At 37.9% G+C, this 19394-nt stretch overlaps 1 protein-coding gene across 26 annotated transcripts in view; it reads left to right on the top strand.

The window, feature by feature from the left end:
- LOC139998612 (regulating synaptic membrane exocytosis protein 2-like) overlaps positions 1 to 19394 on the top strand; it is a 172732-nt gene that overhangs the window by 100525 nt on the left and 52813 nt on the right. For 16 of the 26 annotated variants that reach the window (XM_072030560.1, XM_072030559.1, XM_072030558.1 and 13 more), the window contains 2 exons: positions 765 to 937; positions 1982 to 2221. The exons of 3 other annotated variants lie outside the window; for them this stretch is intronic. In XM_072030560.1, coding sequence (XP_071886661.1) covers positions 765 to 937; positions 1982 to 2221 — 413 coding nt within the window. The remainder of the gene's footprint in view (positions 1 to 764; positions 938 to 1981; positions 2222 to 19394) is intronic. 7 more of the 26 variants (XM_072030561.1, XM_072030566.1, XM_072030557.1 and 4 more) reach the window with 1 other exon arrangement.

Genomic DNA, 19394 nt, shown 5'->3' with positions numbered 1-19394 from the left:
GTAGGCTTACTGCTGATGGTCAGTCGCCTGCCAGTTCGGTGTTGAGAGCATATGATCAGTGAGCTAGAGAGTTATTGTCATTCCTGAATTTCTGAGGCATTAGTACATGATCAGTACAAGTTGTCCCTAGTCCCATCCCTGTGTTCTCCCATCCGTTTGGATTTCTCAGCCCAGCAGTTCAGAAGGTTGTGTGTTTTGTTTGAAGAGCTACAGCAACTCGTTGTCTTTTAGTTTGATAATCTCATCTATTTAATTTAAATTAAAGGATGTGTTATTTGTCAGCCAGAAGTTCTTGTAAACAGGCTAGGCCCCAAAAGAGAGGCACTTTTTGTAGACAGCATGGCGTGTGTTCTGTCTCCTGGTCAATCTTTCATGAGCTCAGCAGTTGTGGGCATGTCACTAAGTCCCTCTGCCTTGCTTTTGTGCACTGCAGAAACAGTGGTGAGCGTACTCTGCAATGGGTTAGATGTCTTTGCTCAGGTTTGTGAAACCTTTGGGAGCGCTAGACCTTTTGTAAAAGTTACTTTCTGGATGAAACCAAGGAGGTAATTACTTTTGGATATCAAAGATTGGATATCAAAGCAGAATAAAAGTAATGTGAACCAAGACATAATTTGTATTCTCTATTAGTTAAAACCTTCACTATAAAAATTCAAGCGGTCTGGTGACACAGGCAGTTTAGATACCATCAGGGACCAGCTCCATAGCTGATGTGCGGTAGTGCCGCTGACAACATCTCTGTCTTTCTCCCGTTCCTCTTACAGTATCGGTCGGGACGGGATCCTCAGCGGGGCTCTGACAATGTTTCCAATAAGTCCTCAGACAGCGATGTCAGCGATGTCTCGGCTGTGTCTCGGACAAGCAGCGCTTCTCGTTTCAGCAGCACGAGTTACATGTCTGTCCAGTCAGAGCGGCCAAGGGGAAACAAGAAAATAAGGTGAGCACAAGGAGCTATGGTGCCTACCATAGCTGTGTGATTTAAGTAACTGAGTACTTTTCAATATTTTGCATTTGAAAAGATTATTTTGCCTCAGTTGGAATTTGCAGGGAATTTGCAAGAAACCGGTTTAAATGTCTTCATCATTTAATGCTTTATGAATTCTTTATGGTATTTGTTTTTAGCAAAGTTTTGATGTCTTGAGTTATGCTAGAATACACTGCAGCAACAAACGTGCTGTCAGCAGGCATTAGACACGCTTACATTTGCACTTTCTGAAAACAGTTTTGTAAAATACTTAACATGGCTGAAAAGACAGTCGAACTCAAATTTTGTGCTGCCTATGTCAAAGGCATCTTAATTTACTTTTTAAACGAGAGCTGCTGAACTGTTACAGAAGTCTTAGATAATACTAATGCAAACCCTGGTCCCGTTCAACTGTGGGCATACCTCTGCTGAATTAGTCTTCAGCGAGATGTGCACAGTGTATCTGTGAGCAAAACGCAGCATCTCCTTTGCCTGCACCCTGTGCACAGTCAGGGGAGATTTCACTGTGGAAGGAATGAAAGATTGTTCTTCTAGAAGGTGTAACCCACCTGCATCTGTCAGCAAAATTCAGTGTCAGCTTGTATAAATTCTCAGAAATTTGTCCTCTTGAGAGATGTGATGCTTTTGGTAAGTTTGCACATCTGTTCATATGAGCAGTGTTAGGACCACGTCGTTTCTGTTGTATGGTTGTGCATCCCTTTTTAAATGAGATGTATTGCCACACAGCTTCTGTTCAAAGAGGGACTTAGGGACTGTCCTAAGAAAACATCACAATTTAAAGCTTCTCTAGTGTAGGCTGGAGGATTAGCCAGCATGACTAACCTTATGACTACTTCCATCTTTTACTTTTTAATTTTAGTCTTTTAATTTTTTATTTCATTTATTTTGTTCTGCCTTTCTTGTGAGTTCATGCATGCGCATCTCTGTGACCCTAACTTTACTGCATTCTTTTCTTTTTTCTTTTTGCATGCCTCTTTCAATTTTTGTTGACTTCAGAAGGACAAGGGACATAGAGGAAAAAAAAGAGGGGGGGTTGGAAGGGGATGAACAAGATGAAATATTTCCTGAGGAAGAGGAAAAAGAGGAGGAGGAGGAAAAAGCAAAGGAGCAAGAAATTAATGAAAAAAGGGAAGGGCAAGAGGTGGCAGAGAACTGTGATAAGGAAGAAGTCAAAGGATCAGGGCAAGATGAAAAAGCTCAAGAGGACCAAGCAGAGGAAGGGAAAGAGGATGACAGGTAAAACATACTTCTATTTTTTGTAGATCTATAGAACTAGTCTTCCTGCTGTACCTGGACCTTGCTTGCCTTCTTTTTTTTTTTTTTTTCCTTTCCTTTGCTTAGTTTATTGTCTGTTTTGTGCAGATTATTTTGCTTTCAACTGTGATGCTTTCATATTTAAACAAGTTTCACTCTCAGCTTCAGGGAACTTATTCTGCATACCAAATGATGCAGCATACTAACTTGATTCATTATTTTGCACATAACTACAGCATGTTATTTTTTAAATTGGTTTAGAATTGAGTTTGGGTTTGACTATAATAAACAATAGAAATTATAAGATGCTTCTTTATATGCCCTACTTGAATTACTTTTCAGGGAAAAATCTTTTGTTGAGTGATATCTCATCAATATCAAAACCATCTTTACTTTTTACTTGTGTCAGTACTAAAGAAGAGATTTTGGATTTATTTTTTTTATTGTCCTCTTCATGTGGGCTGATAAATGTGCATATTGATTGACAATTGATGTGGATAAACAAAGAGTTTTTTGTTTTCTTCCACTCCACTTGAATAGCTGCCATGGGTTGCTGTATGGCGGAGGGGTTATGTAGCTGTTCTGCTGTATGGTGTCCAGAAACATTTCAGCACAATTGGCTCTGGTTTTCTTAGATGGCATTCTAGATTTACACATTTTGCCACAATTCCTTTGAACCATGACTTCTAATGCAAATGAATGACATTTTGTATTGCAAAATCCATGTAACTTGCATTATGAGAAATGCAATGTTCTTTCCTTCTTCATTAGCAAAAAAAAAAAAAAAAAAAAAAGAGATTTGCTGAGTATCTTTGAAACTCTTCAGAAACTCTCATTTCTTTTAACTGCTAGTGCTGGTACCTATAGAAATCTGAAGCTTGTAGAATTGTGTTAATATATAGTAGGGTAATCATAAAGTGCTCTGCTGCATTCTACTTTGCTTCAAACATACATGTGTACATACCTGTACATACACAAACATGCAAACACACAGAGACTTGCTTCTTTTATTTCAAACAAATAATTACTCACATAAAATGTTCTGAAATACTTTTCTAAATGGAAATAACCAAAACAGCTCCCCTGTGGTAGAATGGATCAAAGGTGATACAAAAAGAGAATCAAGTTATGTGGTGTTCCGTCTGAGGTAGCAATATAGCCATACTACTTATTTTATGTATTGATTGCCATCATTCCTTCACTCATGAGAGCACATTTTTGAACTCAGCAAAAACAGCTGTTTAGAAAGAACTATCTTTAAGACTGCCTTGGCATATTTGCTCCACAGACTGCTAAGCAAACCATTTGGTAGTGTGGGAAAGGATGGTTTAAAGACCTTTGTCTCTCCCAGCTCTCATTAAGTCTCCTGTTTAATGGGATCTGGAAGTCCTCCCTCTTTGAAAGCATGGCCCTGTTCCTGGTTTTCAGCTCTCACCCAGGTTAGTCTTCAGCCAAAAATGCTGCCCCTCACAGAAAGTAAACTCCTATTTGAAAAGAAATTTCTTCTTCCCCATGCCAGCTTGTTCCTCTGTTTGGTACCTTCTAGGGAAGGAAACAAGCTGAAAAGCACAGATTGCTTCCTATATACATATATGTATGTGAGTATATGTATGTATATATTATATACATACATAGTTTTTTATTATTAACATACTGAAATGTAGTGACTAGTGAATTCAGTGGACAAAACTGAAGGCAGGATAGATACTAAGTATTGCTATAAATTCAGTGCCTTATGCTTGCTTGTTTGGCAATTTATAACATGCTCTTATTTTAATTAAAAATATCTTTTCTAATATTCATTAAATGAAATTATTAAAAATTAGTAAGTATTTTAAAACTGGGGATATGTAATATCTGCATGCACAGATGCTTTATTGAAGTCTTAGTGGAATTAAGTATCTGGAAGTGCTGATACAAGCTGCTTATTGCTAGTTAACAACTGCAGCTTTCCAAAAACGTTTTCATGCCCGACACCATTATGAAGCAATCAACAAAACATCACTTAACAAATAACCCAATCAACAAAACATCACTTAATAAATACCAATATCATATCAATAGGTATTTGAGGTACCCATCAGAACCGAAGCAGCCATCTCACCGAGCAAAAAATAGTAGTAAATTATTACCCAGATCCTGTGATCTTGGGTATCCAAAAAAAGCTAGAGTGCAGATAGAGTGCATACATTTGTACGTCACAGGTATATCTTTAGTTGAACAGCAGTCACCTTTCCTCTGGGAAATTTGGAGACATAGTGGCTGTTCTCAATCACACTATCATAAAAAATTAGTTCATTAAGGATACATCATACCTCTTGATGTACATTTCAAAGTCACCGTGCACTGTACTCATGTATTTTCTGAATAATGCTAATAGTCACAGTAAGGGCTTCAATCTGCTGAGATCATAGGTGGGTTCAAAGTAACTTAAATGACCATGAAAGCAGATATCCATCATGGGTTCATCCCATGCCTATTTTAAAGAGTACTTCAGTGCAATAAATTGCATTAGGTTTTAGAGCACTGGAGTACAATAAGTCAATAAATCTTTTTTGGCAGAAATAGCTGCAGAGTCAGATTTTGCCTTCATTAAACCTTGTAAAACTAAAAATTGGCATATGGTTGATGTACAGTGAAAGCATAATTGTGTTCTTTTTTGGCAAGGCATGCTAGTAAACAGAAAGCACAGATCAGGTTTTACTGTTGTAATCTTTAAGGATTCTTTATGTACAGTTATCTGACAATATTTCTTATTCTGGCTCCCTGATGATATCAGGGACAAAAAGCCCTCTTAGATCTATAGTGTAAGCATTCAGAATATTTAAAAAGTGCAGGAAATTTTTTTGACTGCTCTAAATCTTAACCTTTCTTAATGTTTTTCTAAATAGGAATCCAAAACATTAATTCTAATAAAGAAGATAGTTTTGTTTTCTCATATCAATATACAATTGTGGTAACAGATAAGGATTTCACTCTTTTAGAAGCTGTTCAAATACAGAAGAAAAATACGGGCTCTGTTCCAAGCACAGGGAGTCTAAATCATGGGATGACATATGAGTGTAGAGAGGGGACCACAGGAGAGTTATGAAATATTTCACATGACAGGAGATAGTGACAATACAGGGCTGGGGACATCTTGACAACAGGGAGCACTAAGGGGAGATTGGAATAAAGAAAATAAGATGTTTTTGTGAATGCTTCTGGAGAGCTCTTTTCAAGCATTAGATTCACGGGGGAAAAAACATGAGTTGCTTACTAAAAATACCACAAGTGGATGACGGGGTAAGTCTGTTCAGCAGCAGGAGCTGAACTTTCAGTCCTGAATGGGAGAAGATAAATGGGAGAAGGAACAACTGTTAAATACTGGAAAACAAAGACAACTTATGTACAGCTGGATAAAGAAAAGAGTACCTTTGTACTGATGCACAGTGACAGGTTGTACAGCCAAACTGAAAGGCTATGAAACTTATCTTTCCTACAGTGTCCTGGAACGGGCTTTGGTTAGGTAAATTGCCAGAGGTGGAGAAGAAATACATGACATGTGATATGTGAGAGAGTGGAAAACGATTAGCTGTGTGGATGAACAGAAGAGGTAGAGGTGTGAAACAGAAAGTACTTGTAAGTCATAAAAATGTGGGCCTAATATGTAGCTTGAATTAAAAGGGCTGCCCAAAGAGCAGGCCTGAATGACATGCATGGTCCATGTGGTTGAGAGAAGAAGCAGATGAGAGGTCTTGGAAGGAAATACTGAATTTAGTGATGCTGAATTGAGATTAGTGATTCATGAGGAGGTTTTAGTGTAGGCAGGGGAGAAGAGATGGAGTTTTTACTGCAGAGGGGATAATATTTTGACGTACTGTTGATGAAGGGAGGCTAATTTAGGGATATCAACATAGGAGATAATGATATAGTCCTGTGGGGCCATCACAGTTAACTGGTTGGGCAGAAAATGACGATCTACTAGAGCAGACGTTGAATGAAAAATTAGAGAGAGGGCAAATCTGAGGTGTGATGCAGTATAGAAATTCAGGGAGGATAACTTTTCAGAGCATGGTTAATTGTAGCAAGGCAAAGGAGAGACCAGTATACTGTCACAATCTTAAGAAATTATTAAAAACTTTGGCAGATGTAGTTTCAATTGAATGCGAGAGGTGAAAGATAGTTGTTTGGAAAGTGTTTGAAATGGAATTGGAAAACAGGAGATCAGTTATTTTAAACAATGCATTTGATCGTTCAATTAATTCAGAGATGAAAAGGAGAAAGGAGATGTGACAGTACTTGCAGAACTGATGAGAGCAAGACTAGGCATTCTGTTCTACATTATAAAGGGATATGTTAAAGCATGTTTCTACAACTTGGGGAAAAAAAAAAAAAGGTTAAAAAAAAGGGGGGGGGAAGCCAGGGGAGATCTTATTGATGTCTATAAACAGCTGAAGGGAGGGTGCAGTGAGTACAGAGCCAGGCTGTGTGCAGTGGTGCCCAGTGCCAGGACAGGAGGCCCTGGGCACAACCTGGCCCCCAGGAGGCTCCCCCTGAGCACCAGGAGCCCTTCTGTGCTGTGCGGGTGATGGAGCCCTGGCACAGGCTGCCCAGAGGCTGTGGGGTCTCCTCCTTGGAGCCCTTCAGCAGCCGCCTGGACGTGGTGCTGGGCACCCTGCTCTGGGTGTCCCTGCTTGGGCACGGGTGGCACCGGCTGGCTCCAGAGGGCCCTGCTGGCCTCAGAATCTCTGTGATGAGGTGAGCAGAGGTGAGAGTAAGGAAAGTAAGAGGCAGGGGGAAAAGAAATAAGAAGGTAGCATCCAATCTCACGTAGTCAAATCAATCAGTTTAAGAAGAGATCCAGTGAAAAATTTCTACCTCTGTGACAAGAGCAAGTGAAGAGAAATGTATTAAGAGGAGAATGCAGAGACAGCACAGGAGGATGGTAGATCACCTGTTTTGCTATGTTTTATATCAGTGAGACACAGTGTAAAGAAAAGAAGTAAATCCTAAAAGGTAGTCAAAGAAATAGAGCTGATTAATAGGAAGATGACACAAGCGAAGAATGAAAATCTGTAGTGGAGAAAGTCATCTGGAATGTAATTTTGCAGAAGTACTTAAAGATACAAAAAAAATGGAATACAGCATGTAGTTTTAAGTAATGGATTTGTTCAGCTAAAAAACCTTTTCTGTTCCTAATGGTACTTCATGCTCTCTGTGCCCTTTCCCTTGTGGGATGCAAGGGAATTGGATTCATCTCCAAGTCACTTTCTAGTTCTTTTTGTGTCATTCAGTCAAAAAATTCTTCAAAGAATTTAATTATGTAGGTTTTAAAACTGATGCCTGATGAGTATTTGTTCCTTAGTTTCTCATTATATTGTAATCTTAGTGTTTCATTTTTTATGAAGCTTCTACCATGATTGCAGCCATTATCAGTTAAATGCAGTGTTTTGCAAAGCTGGATGAAAAAATACAGAAATTCAGCCTATGCTAGCTCCTCCGTAGCAGTGGAAGCCAGTAGCACTTTAAAAAATCTATATTCTGGTAAAAATATCGAAAGCTCTGCAAAAGATAACAAGCATCAAGAAATCTGTTTTCAATGTGCATGTATTGTTTGCTTTCTTAAAGCTATTTCAGAATAATTATAGTGATTGTTCCAACTGCTCTAATGGATGAAAGAAGTTAATTGTGCCCAACCTTTCTCGCCAAGCAGGCCACATGCTTGTGAGTAGGCACTGTGGCCTGAGACCCTTTCCCCACCGCATGGTAGGTCCTTTAGGAATCTGTGCCCTGATAGATCTAGCAGAGGCTTCCTTGAAATACTGGATTTGAGCTTCTGCTGGCCAGCTGAACCATGCACTCCTAGTAGGCCAGGCCCTGCCTGAAGCACAAACTGCAGTGTTTGTGAGGTGGTAAAGGCCCGGCCATGGTCTGGGTACACTGGGAAAGAGCGTCAGAAGCACGTTCCCTCTCCATGGCAATGAGCTCAGGCCCTGCCGACACCAGGTTCCACCCCTGGATGAGCAAATGGGGCTGCAGGCAGGATGAGGTACGATGCCAGCAGCCTCCCTTGGCACACCTTCCCTTTGTGAGACCAGCCCTGTTCCCAGCATGGGATGAGAATGACTTTTGGACTGCACTCAACCCAAGAAGTTGGTGCTGCACTTTCCTTAACCATCACAACAAAGTGACCTTGCTGCTCCTGGGATCAGACCACCAGGTTGCCATACCACATTCACCACCTATTTTTGAATGCAAAACATTTATTCAGGAGTCTGGGATAGGTATGGTGGACTGAGACCTGGAACAAAAAGCAACAACTCTGTTTTGTGTCCCCCTAACATCACTGTTCTGCATGCTTCTCATTAGCTAAGCAGAGAGATAAACAGCTTACGTATAGCTGGTATGTGTCTCTGAAATCAAAGTACCTAAAATCAACCTTTTTTTTTTTTGTTCGATTAAAATTACTATTATTGGACTATAGAGTCTGTTAGCAGTTCATGACAAATTCTTGCTCTATTTGAAGTAACAATCCAAATCCACTTTGATGCAAGTTTTAAACTTGTTTTAGTGTTCTGCATTGAGGCTACTCTTCAGAAGCTGAAAGTTCATACAGCAACAGTGTCTGCAGCAATGCCCACAGTCAGTAATTTGGCCATTTTGTGTTCTGCACTTTCACAGATGACATGCGGAGGAAAATTATCTGTGACTTCTGGAAAAATAGTATGGAAAAGGATACAAAACATCAATGCTTCATAAAGGAATTGTATTAATTTTTTTTTTTTTTTTTTGTGAAATCTATAGATTAAAATACAAATCATTTAAGAAATCCAGCAAAGGCACCTGTTTCTAAGTTACTCATCACCATCTATCAAATTCTTAGAGACCCTTTTTTTTTCCCGGTACTGTGGAATAGGTATAAAAGACATATAGATTCCTTTACACATAGTAAACTTATATTTATTATTTTTTTCAAGGAAATAATAAAGTAATGAATTTGGAAGTACACATTTTTAACAGATGAGCAGTGAAAATACTTCATATGAAACTGTCTGCAGTTTTGATATATGATGCCCAGCAGGGAACTCAGACATTTTTTCTTTGACAACAACATGATATTATTGAGACTGCTTCCTTCTACATGAAATGTAGCCTGCACTTCAACCTCTGCTGAGTGTCAGCTCTGAGCTGTGATCCAGAAAGCACTGATGTACTCCTGTTTCTAAAGGTCATTTAACTGTGCATCAGTAGGTTTTTTGCTGTTGTTTTTTGTTTGTTTGTTTGTTTTGTATTTTTGTTTCTGTTTTTTATCCTGAGGTGCAGATGTAAAGCCCTAGAGACACGCAAGACATAGAGATGATCAAAAGAAACAAAAAGAGGATTTGAAGCAAGTAAAAATATTGAAATTAGTTTTTGCTCATTTTCTAAAGATATTTAAAACCAGTTTGAATTATAAGTTCTTCATTAGACAGACTTTTATATCTACAGGATTGGGCACAATAGGTCTGTGGACTTGAATAGCAATAGCAACAACTAAGTGTGGAATAGAAACTTATCAAAGCAAAGAATTTAATTAGGAAGCTCATTTCTCTCTCTGACACTATGATTCTGTGGTTCTCTCTTAGTGCTGTATGTTTGCATTGTTTTTCTTTGAGTATGATTTTAACTAGAAATGTGAAAAGATTCCATAAAAGTAATATAGTGCCTTTTCTGATTCCTCTAAAAGTACTTAATCAAAAATAATGAATAAACTTATCATTTAGCCTTCTAAGAAAGACGTATGAACTTCCTTCATGTTGCTTCACAAACGTGCTTCTGAAACACAGGTTCTTTGAAACATATTGCCAGACCCATCTGGCAAGTGTGGTATTTTAACTAAAGGTTGGGGGCTCAGTGTTGGTCCATTACTTATATAATTCCCAGGGTAAGATGATGCTGCAGTGGTTTGGTATTGCCCATCTTTCTGATTTTAAGGTTATTTGACTAAGCATCTGAACATTTTGGTTGAATATTATCATATAGTAGTTTTACTCATCTTAGCCTACAAAGCCCATGAAGCATTACCTAAGCAAGCCTTTGCTCCAAACATGCATGGCATGCAAGTGTGCATACTTCCTCAGCCGGGAGCTCTGGTCATGGACCTGTCCTCTCCACATCAGGGAACAACATTTGCGGACTTGAGCTGAGAAGGATGTAAGCCAAATATCCTCACGACATTTTCTTTTCACGATGCTTTTAGGTTTTCTGTATGCTTTTCTAATTTCCCCCAGAGGCCCCAAGTGACTCAAAGTCATTTTGTCAAAATGACAGAAGTCAGATAGGCAAGATCATGATGTCCCAGATAACGTCCCTTTGGCTGAGGTAATTATGGCTTCAGATCTCTTGCTTGTGTCCATTTAGCTCTCAGTCCCAGAAGATCAATTCAGAAATACGCTATGGATTTGATAGCAGTGTCTATTCTGACCCTGATTTTTTGGAGTCCTCAAGCAACCTGAATTTTACAAGGAATGAAGGAAACATCAGAACTGCTTTATTGTTGAGACACCCCCCTCCTCATCCCGTTGCACACACACATGAGCAGTACAAACGTGAGCATGATCACATTGCACAGTACTGATCAAATCAGCCCTATTTTCCATGAGCAAAGTATGGATGCAGCTATAGTCAAATCCATATTGACTACAGAAATCTATTGGAATAATGGCTTTTCAGAACATTTAGTTCTTCCCTGCATATTCTGTGATTTTCACCCTGCTGTACACAGTAGCACATCCAATCTAGTTCCTGCATGACTAGAGTTCTCCAGCTCTCAATGGATTTTCTAAATCAAAAAATCTTCCTTATAGATGATTTCAGTTTAGCAAATAAAGATGCTAAGTTATGGCTCCCCTTACCCTGAGGCAATACAATGTCTTTTATCTCTATATATTTTTGAGAATGTTTACCTTCAAATTTGAAAATTTTATCACTTTGGGACTTGATTTAATATTATTTCTCTTGTGATTTTAGGTCTTAGTAAGCATTGTTAATAGTGGAAACAGAATGATCCCTATCTCCCTCGTCTGCTGGAAAATTTTTATTCAACAATATGTTCAAATAAGCATAGGTCCATCTCTCTAAAACACATTGTCAATTAAGCCAGATTGCCCACTGTCAGCTTTAATTTGGCAGGCCTGTTGTTAACGTGCTGTGTGTTACACAACTGATGCTGTCTTTATTTTCTTTTCCTTATTACCAGGCCTTCAGAGCTCATGTGGACTTGTATTTGCAAATGAGTATCAAACAGAAATGACAGCTGGCTAATGCAAGACTTTTGCTCCTTAGCTTGTTTTCTTTCGAGGCTTCTTTTGAATTCACACATTTTGAATGCCCGGTTTAGTTCACTGTATTAAAGGAAGGGATTTTTGCGTAGGTTCACAGCTGTTAGCAGAGTAATATATTAATGATAATGATAATGATTTTATTTTCAGTTGTGCACACAAGTTGTCTTTGAATAATATGCAAAACAAAATGCATTATAATCACTACTTTATTCACTAATTAATCATAAAAAATATTTTTTTTCTGTGTTTAGCCGAATCCATTAAAAAAAAGCCAATTTCAAAATCTGTTGTTTTCTACCACCTTTCCTGTTATAATTTCAATAAAATAAACTTATCAATGAAGTCAGTCCAGTAGCTATTAGAGATTTATATCACAAATAAGTTAATAGGATAATTTTTGGTCAAGTGAACCTCAGGAGAGTAAATTATAATTTCAAACCTGTATTGTGTCTCTGATATGAATTGGCAAATGAGAATGTGCATTGGCCAGAGGCATTGTTCCCATGGAAATATTATTTCCAACATCACAGCTGTCCCCATAATGCTGTTTTTGTTAAATTAACTCAGCAAATTAATGAAATGAGAATGTCTCCAGATAAGTAAAGATATCTATTGAGAATGGAATTAAAATTCCTATCCTGCTTCTGTAAAAGAAATCTTCAGTGGTCATCCAGTCTCACAAACGACAAATATAAGAAAATACCTCTTAAAGCAACGGAAAAAAATGTTAAATTTTGTACCCTCCCTAGGATATCACAGCACATGGCTGTACCTCTAACTTGGCAAAGTGCATTTTTACAATTGCAGATGCTTTAGTTGAGTTAGGCATCATTACCAGAGAACTAGGGTGAACAACAGGGAAGTATTAATTCTGAATTTTCACTGGGAAAAAAGAAACCTGCCAAGATCTGCCAAATGACTTCAGTATAAATCTGATTCTCTTGTGCATATTCTTTTGGCAGAGCAATGAGATGAACTGCTTCATTTCTAATTCATTTGTAATAAAGACTGAAAACAAAACAAAAAATACCCAGAAATCCTACTAATGATAACTAATACAATGGTTACAATTGCTTTTCATCTCCTTGACATGTAAGAATTTAATACCATAGAGTTAAAAAAAAACTGTGCTTTATAACACTGGTTTTAGTAAAGTGTATTTGTTGGTAAGTGAAAAACGAAAAAAAATCAAGATTGTCATAATAATTTTAGTCTATAACTAGGAATGGATAGAATAGCATTTTGAGTCTAGGAGAGCAAAATGAGACTCTCAAGCAAAAAATGCCTGAGAGGATATGATCTGTGTTTTTTGAGTGACTGTGGTGTTCTAAGAGAGGATTTTTCTTGGAGAACATGTATAAATCCATGCAGTTGGAAGCATTTTAACTGGCAATAGACCAGGTAAGATGTTTGCCTTTGCTTCCAGATTGAAAATATTATGGGTTTGGGTTTGGGTCTGTTGGTCATTTGTATTTCTTGTATATGTGAAGGACTGAATCAGTGTATTTTCCTGGTTTAGCCTTCCTCATTGCTGTCTGTTGGATTGCTTAATGTACAGAAAGAATGGGCAGTAGTTTCCTGTTCGACAGTAGAGGATGCCTGCAAAAATCTTAATAAGATTCTTTAACCACTGGGACTTCGCAATTGCTTTTTATAGCAGTAAAAATTTTTAAGAGAGTCATCGTTTTCAGTTTCTCCATCCTTGGCTTTGTCTCTGGCTGGTTTACCACATATTGTAAATCTCAACAAGCATGGTAAAGCATAAGGACTCCCAGGTGTCAGTGGGTTTTTGTTGTTATTTTGTTGTGGGATTTTTGTTTGTTTGTTTGTTTCTGTCTTAAATGAAAGGTTCCCGAGGAAATTTGGCACTTATTCTACTAATCAGACGGTTTCTATTAAAAAAGATTGTTTCCTTAGGCGAGTTTCTGACCAACTAGTGAGATGCCATACAATCTCTGCAATTGGTTCAAAAGTGGCAGCCAAAGACTGCAGGTTTTTAACTATGGAAAGAGGAGGAAATTTTCCATTTGGTACATACGAAACAATGAATGTTCTGTGTGTCTCCAGTTGCTCTCATGGAAAATGTATCAGCAGCCAACAATATTGTCAATTAATTCTAAAATAAGTATTTTTTGTAAACCCATTAAATGCCCTCGAAACACCAATAAGTCAAACATTGGGAGAAGCTGGGTGAAATTTATGACTTTTTTTTCTTCTTAACTTTCAAAAATAGATTTTTTGTTGTTGTTGTTTTTATGCAGGCCTTGTTTATTTAGGTTCTAGAGCATTTGTCCACACTGCAGTCCATCTTAGCTATATTGCTGTATGTCAAGTGGCTTCAGAACAGTTTCTCTCCCTTTAGGGCAGGATCCTTTCACATTGTGAAATCTCCCCTCTTAACTGAAACTTCACAAACAGTTGCTTTTCTTCTTGGTCAGATATCAAGAATATGGTCTGTCTAAAGCATGAAATACCAAAACTGAATCAAAGATCTTTTTTGCAACCTATTTCCCTGCCTCCTTCCCTTCTTTGAGGATTTCCTCAGGCAGTATTTCCTTCTGGCTATGTGTCAACTCCTAAGAGACTGTATTCCAAGCAGCAGGTCCTAGGCATTGTACTTTGGGAGAGTTTCTCTGCCAATGTTTTCTAATCTGTATCAGCACAGATACTGACAAAGCAAGAAGATCAAGATAGTTGCTGATTATCTGCTATGGTAGGAGTCTGGAAAACCTTGACAACAAATCTGATTCCAGAGGAGAATTACACTCCCTGTTTTGAAAACAAGTGGGTCTTTGAAAATGGATCCTGAAGATAAGTGCCTTTAAGAAATCCAGAAGCATAATACTGGATTTTCTAGAAGGCTGTATATGAACAGCATTTTCAGACTGGCTTACTGTTTTTCTTCAAAAACATTCAGAAATAACTCATGGGCTACAATTGGTCTGTAGAGTACCAGAATGTAAGAACAATCTGAGATTTGCTGTATAGCCGAGTTTAAGGCTCTATACCGCTAAACTGGGAAGGAACAATCCTGGTTATACGTACAGACTGGGGGATGAGATGTTGGAGGCCGTTACTAGCCACTTTAAATGCATTTTTGTACTCCCTCTGCTTGTTTGTGAAGGGATTACAGAGGAATGCTGTATTTTAGGAAGGGTGTATAAAGCTACATCTCACAACTGAAGAGAACTAGGGGCAGTACAGGAAGCAACATCGCCCTGCTCTGGCAGACTAGTTGGTCCCCATAAGCCATAGTCAGGGGCCTGGCTACCTCCACTCTGTGGCTGCCTCACAGCTGGGGTGGTGTGATAAGTTTGTTCCTGTCTTGATTTTAATGAGGGTGATTCTTGCACCACCATTCACATGATGGCCTAGCACAGTTTATTTATTTATATATTTATTTATTTTGGCCCCATACGGCTGCATATTCTCATCGTGGAGGGTTTTCTTAAGTTGAGTACCATCAGACAACTTGGAAACCCTATTTGTACTGCACATCTATTCCTTGACTCATATCATCTCGTAAATTTAAGACGTACATATTTAACTGAATGTGGATGTGGGATTATGTTTGTGTATATGTCCATGGAAAGAAAACTTCCCGGATAAGTAATTTCTGTTTCCAGATAAAAGAAAAGTTTATAGGAGGTAGTCTCTTAACTCTGACATCCCTCTGATAGTTCTGTTACCTCAGAAAGGAGTGCAAGCTGACATACAACACCCTATTTTTCTAGAAGTAATCCATTTCTGGCACTGTCAAAAGGCAGTCTGGGTAGAAGGATAGCTTCACAGGTATCCAGTAATAATTAGTGAGGGAGGGCTTGAATGGCCAAAAGAGTTCAGAGTACACATGAAGGAGCTGTTTTGCTCATGAGCACTGCAGATTTACTATGAAGTACTATAAGCCTTTCACAACTCTCCTAGTACTTTTTTCCCCAAGATTTTTCTTTTCCCAAAAGGAGGAACTAAGAAAAAACAAAGCCACTGCTATATAATGGCTTTCTCCAAGAGCTGTTGGCTAGCTGGGAACATAACAAAGATGTTCCCCCTGCTGCTTTTACAGAGCAAAACAACCCCAAAACTTTAATTAGAACAAGTATTTTTAGAATAAAATACTCAGAGGGTAAAAATAGCAAATGGTGAATGAACTTTCAGTATTAGCCATTTGTACTAGTTTTTGGAATATTCACTCAATCCTAAAATTAAATATTTTTTTCACTTGAATTCTGTTTCCTAGCTTTCTTATTTGGTCAAAAGAACCTGGTTGAGTAAGTCTACCTCATGGTTAGCAGGTACACACATAAAAATTTGATTTTATAATTCAGAATTTGTGTTTTATGAGAAAACAGACTATTTCTGATTTCACTGCTATGTCATAAGACCTTTCCTAAGTGTTAATATCACTTATCAAGCAATGGCATAATTACTATTTTCTGTTATAAAATACAACAGGAGCTCACAGACTTCCTGGGTATCATAGTATCCAAGGGAATGGCATGAAGCTGCAACAGGGGAGGTTCAGGTTGGATATTAGAACAAGGTTCTTCACTGAGAGAGAGTGATCGGAAACTGAAACAGGCTCCCCAGGGCACTGGTCACAGCACCAAGCCTGCTGGAGATCCAGAAGCATTTGGACAATGCTGTCAGACACATGGTTTGATTTTTGGACGGTCCTGTGTGGAGCCAGGAGTTGGACTTGATGATCCTTGTGGGTCTGTTCCAACTCGGGATATTCTGTGGCTCTTGAAAAACATAGCATTGGAGTAGGCTGTTTTGCAAGCAGTAAAAAATACTTTCCTCCTACCAGTCTGTGCTGTGAGAATGAGCTCCCATATGAAATAACAGAGATTTAATGACTTATACTAAGTCTTTCCCCAAAGGAGCATTCTTAAGATCTCTCTCCAATGATCTGTTTTCAAAACAGTTTTAGGAACTAAATAGCTTTAGTTTTCTACTCCTGTGCTAAATATGAATGCAACTGTTTGAAAAAATACATCAAAGAGCTCTGACAGACAACACTGAAATTAATCACATTTCCTTTAAAAACTTGCATTACTGGGTAAAGGGCTCTAATTTTCTGATTCTTAGAATTTGGCCTGACATAAAGCCGAATATACTGTCTCTTCCCAACAATGACATTTCTAGATCTCTTTGTTATTTCTTATTTGTGAGATAGTGTTGAAACGGAGAACTAGTTCATGTGGCATCTCCGTCCTGTGAAGGTGTTAGTTTGAAAGGAAATACAGCATGTGATGTTATCATCTCACAAGTCAGTTATCATAGTGATAAAAAGCCCCAGGAATACAGATCCACTTTTTTTTCCTTCCCTGCCTCTTTACCAACATCCTATCCCACTTGATTTTAGTGTGAAATTCACCAGGTAAACTAGTTCTTGTGTTTTTCTCAGTGTTGTGGTTCAATTTCAAGCATTTTGTGCCTTCATGTAGATGTGGCTGCCAACTAAAGGGCAAAAAGTTTTATTGGCACCTCTCAAATATCTTAAAAAGTTACTTTGGTATTCCAAATATGATGGCTCATCCCATTTCCAATCAGTAGTAAAAGACCCAACAATACCTTTGCTTTTGTGGCCGCTGCATTAATTCCATAGTTAAGTTTTTATTGACAGAGTATGTATGCATATAAAAACTCAGTTAAGAAGCAATAGAAGTTTCTTTTCTTTGAAATTGGTATAGCTCATTATAAATAAGGGGAAGACTGTGGCTGTACCCCGTAAAATCCACTCCAGAACCATTTACTGAAGGGTGAAGCTCCAGGAATAGCCTGTGTATGTTTTTGAAAATGTATTCAAGAAGCAAAACCAATATTTTTTAGCCTTTAGATAGTGATGATTTTACACATTCACACAAAAGTAATAATTTTCCGTGGTTTCCAAAAATATTCTGTTGTTTTGTTCTCTACAGATTGTCTAACGCTGTATCTAGTATGGACTTACTAGTGAGATGCAATGAAGAGAATTATAAAGGGCTGAGTTCTGTGCAAGAATTTCACTGAAATAAAAATACTCTCTGTGCATATTATCAGGCCCACATTTGCTGAAGAGTGTTCCAGTCTGACTGTTTGTCCAGCCATCTACTGGTTACATGTCAGGGCAAAATGTGGACGTGTACTGCTATCATCATCGTAGATCTCCATGCAAAGGAAAGGTCCCTTAACCTGGACCACTGGGAGATCAGGTCCCTCTGGGAGTGCTGTGCAGGTCTAGCAGATAATTCAGATGCAGCTGCTTAGAACCTGTAGAAACAGTCTATAAATAAGAACAACGTATGTATTATAATAAAATTCCATTTTATCAGTAAAGTTAATTTAAATCACATAATGTCCAAGTGTTTTATAAATACTTTATACATGTTTTTACACGCATTTGTTGCCAAATGGAGGGGATAAAAGAACTGGATAATTTAATCACTGTGTAATTTCATCAAAAACATTGGATAAATGAACTAGATTACTGAAAATATCCTCGAAATGTCTGGATGTTTAGAAATCAAAGCTGGACTTCAGACTTTCATTCTGTTCATTAATGAATCAAGTATCTGTTTCACTGAGGAATATATACTTGTGTGTATTTATTTGTGTGTACATATGTGTGAAGAAGAGGGGCAGAGCATCTGAGAGGGTTGTAGAATGTAAATTTCCCAAGCAGCACTAGTGTGTCTGTCTCTCAGTCTGCTCACAGTTCGACCTTCTGTCTTGGGGATTGAAAACTAAATTTTTTTGGTTTGTACCTCCTGAACTGTGGTGTCCTCACTGGTGAATTTGTGTGCAGTGCCTGTTTAAATAAGTAAATAAAAAATGCTTTTATAATCTCAGACCAGATAACGAAAGAACTTACTATTAAATAATTATTTTGCTGTGAGAGTTAAAAGTTGGGATATTGGTGAGGAACTGGAACCACTTAGTGTGTTTATGTTTTTACACTTAAAATAATTATTTGGTGATAAAGACACTATTAGAGGGACAGCACATGCTCAGCATAAGTATATTGCTGTGCCACCTCAAATGGCAAAAATGCAGGCGAGTAACAACTTAATACTGCCATAGATAAAGCTCAAGAAACATACAAATGAGATGCGTAAGGGATGGGAAGAGTAAATTCAAAAATCATTATACTGAAGCAAGCTTATTTTCACCTGGCCTTTTTTTACCCAAGCCATTGTCAAGTAGTGATGCACTGTAGCTGCTGTAGGAAAATCATAAGAACAATATAGGGGAGCCAGGAAGTGACTTTTCTTTGGTTTACTGAAGGGTCTTGAAGACCCTTTGCTTTTCCACAACTGTGGACAACACTTTGTATTCTAGCTTGCGACTATTTATGTTTATAGAATATTGTAAGAAGATACCAGCATAATACAAATAGCTTTTAGTAACAAAAAGAAAGCCTGCTCAGTTAAAAATATACCCATAACCACTATTCATGTGTGCTGAGTGTCTGCAGCCGTTGTTTCTAGTTGAAGCAAGAACTATAAATGAGAGTTTATGTATTTTATTTTATGTAGGGATTTATGTATTAATCCCTACTCAAACCATTTTCAGAACCTGCTTAGCTGATAAACTAGAGGAACAAATGCATATGATTTGATTAGCCAAATGTGGAAAAGCAATACTCAAATCAGTCAAAACAAAAAAATATATATATGAACATACTTATAATCTTGCATAGAGTTTTTAAAAAATGTGTACATGTTACACGAATATATTAATCCTTTGATATGCTTTTGCTGGTCATGTAAGAAATTTTATTTAAGAAAATCAGTAAGAGCTTATTATTTAAAATGAAATACCAAACAGGAGCTTACCATTAAAGCTGCTCCTTTTTTACCTCTAAAAAA

This window comes from Anas platyrhynchos, chromosome W, assembly GCF_047663525.1.
Source record: "Anas platyrhynchos isolate ZD024472 breed Pekin duck chromosome W, IASCAAS_PekinDuck_T2T, whole genome shotgun sequence".
NCBI lineage: Eukaryota > Metazoa > Chordata > Aves > Anseriformes > Anatidae > Anas > Anas platyrhynchos.
The sequence above is the reverse complement of the archived record's forward strand: the minus strand, read 5'-3'. Positions and strand labels throughout refer to the sequence as shown.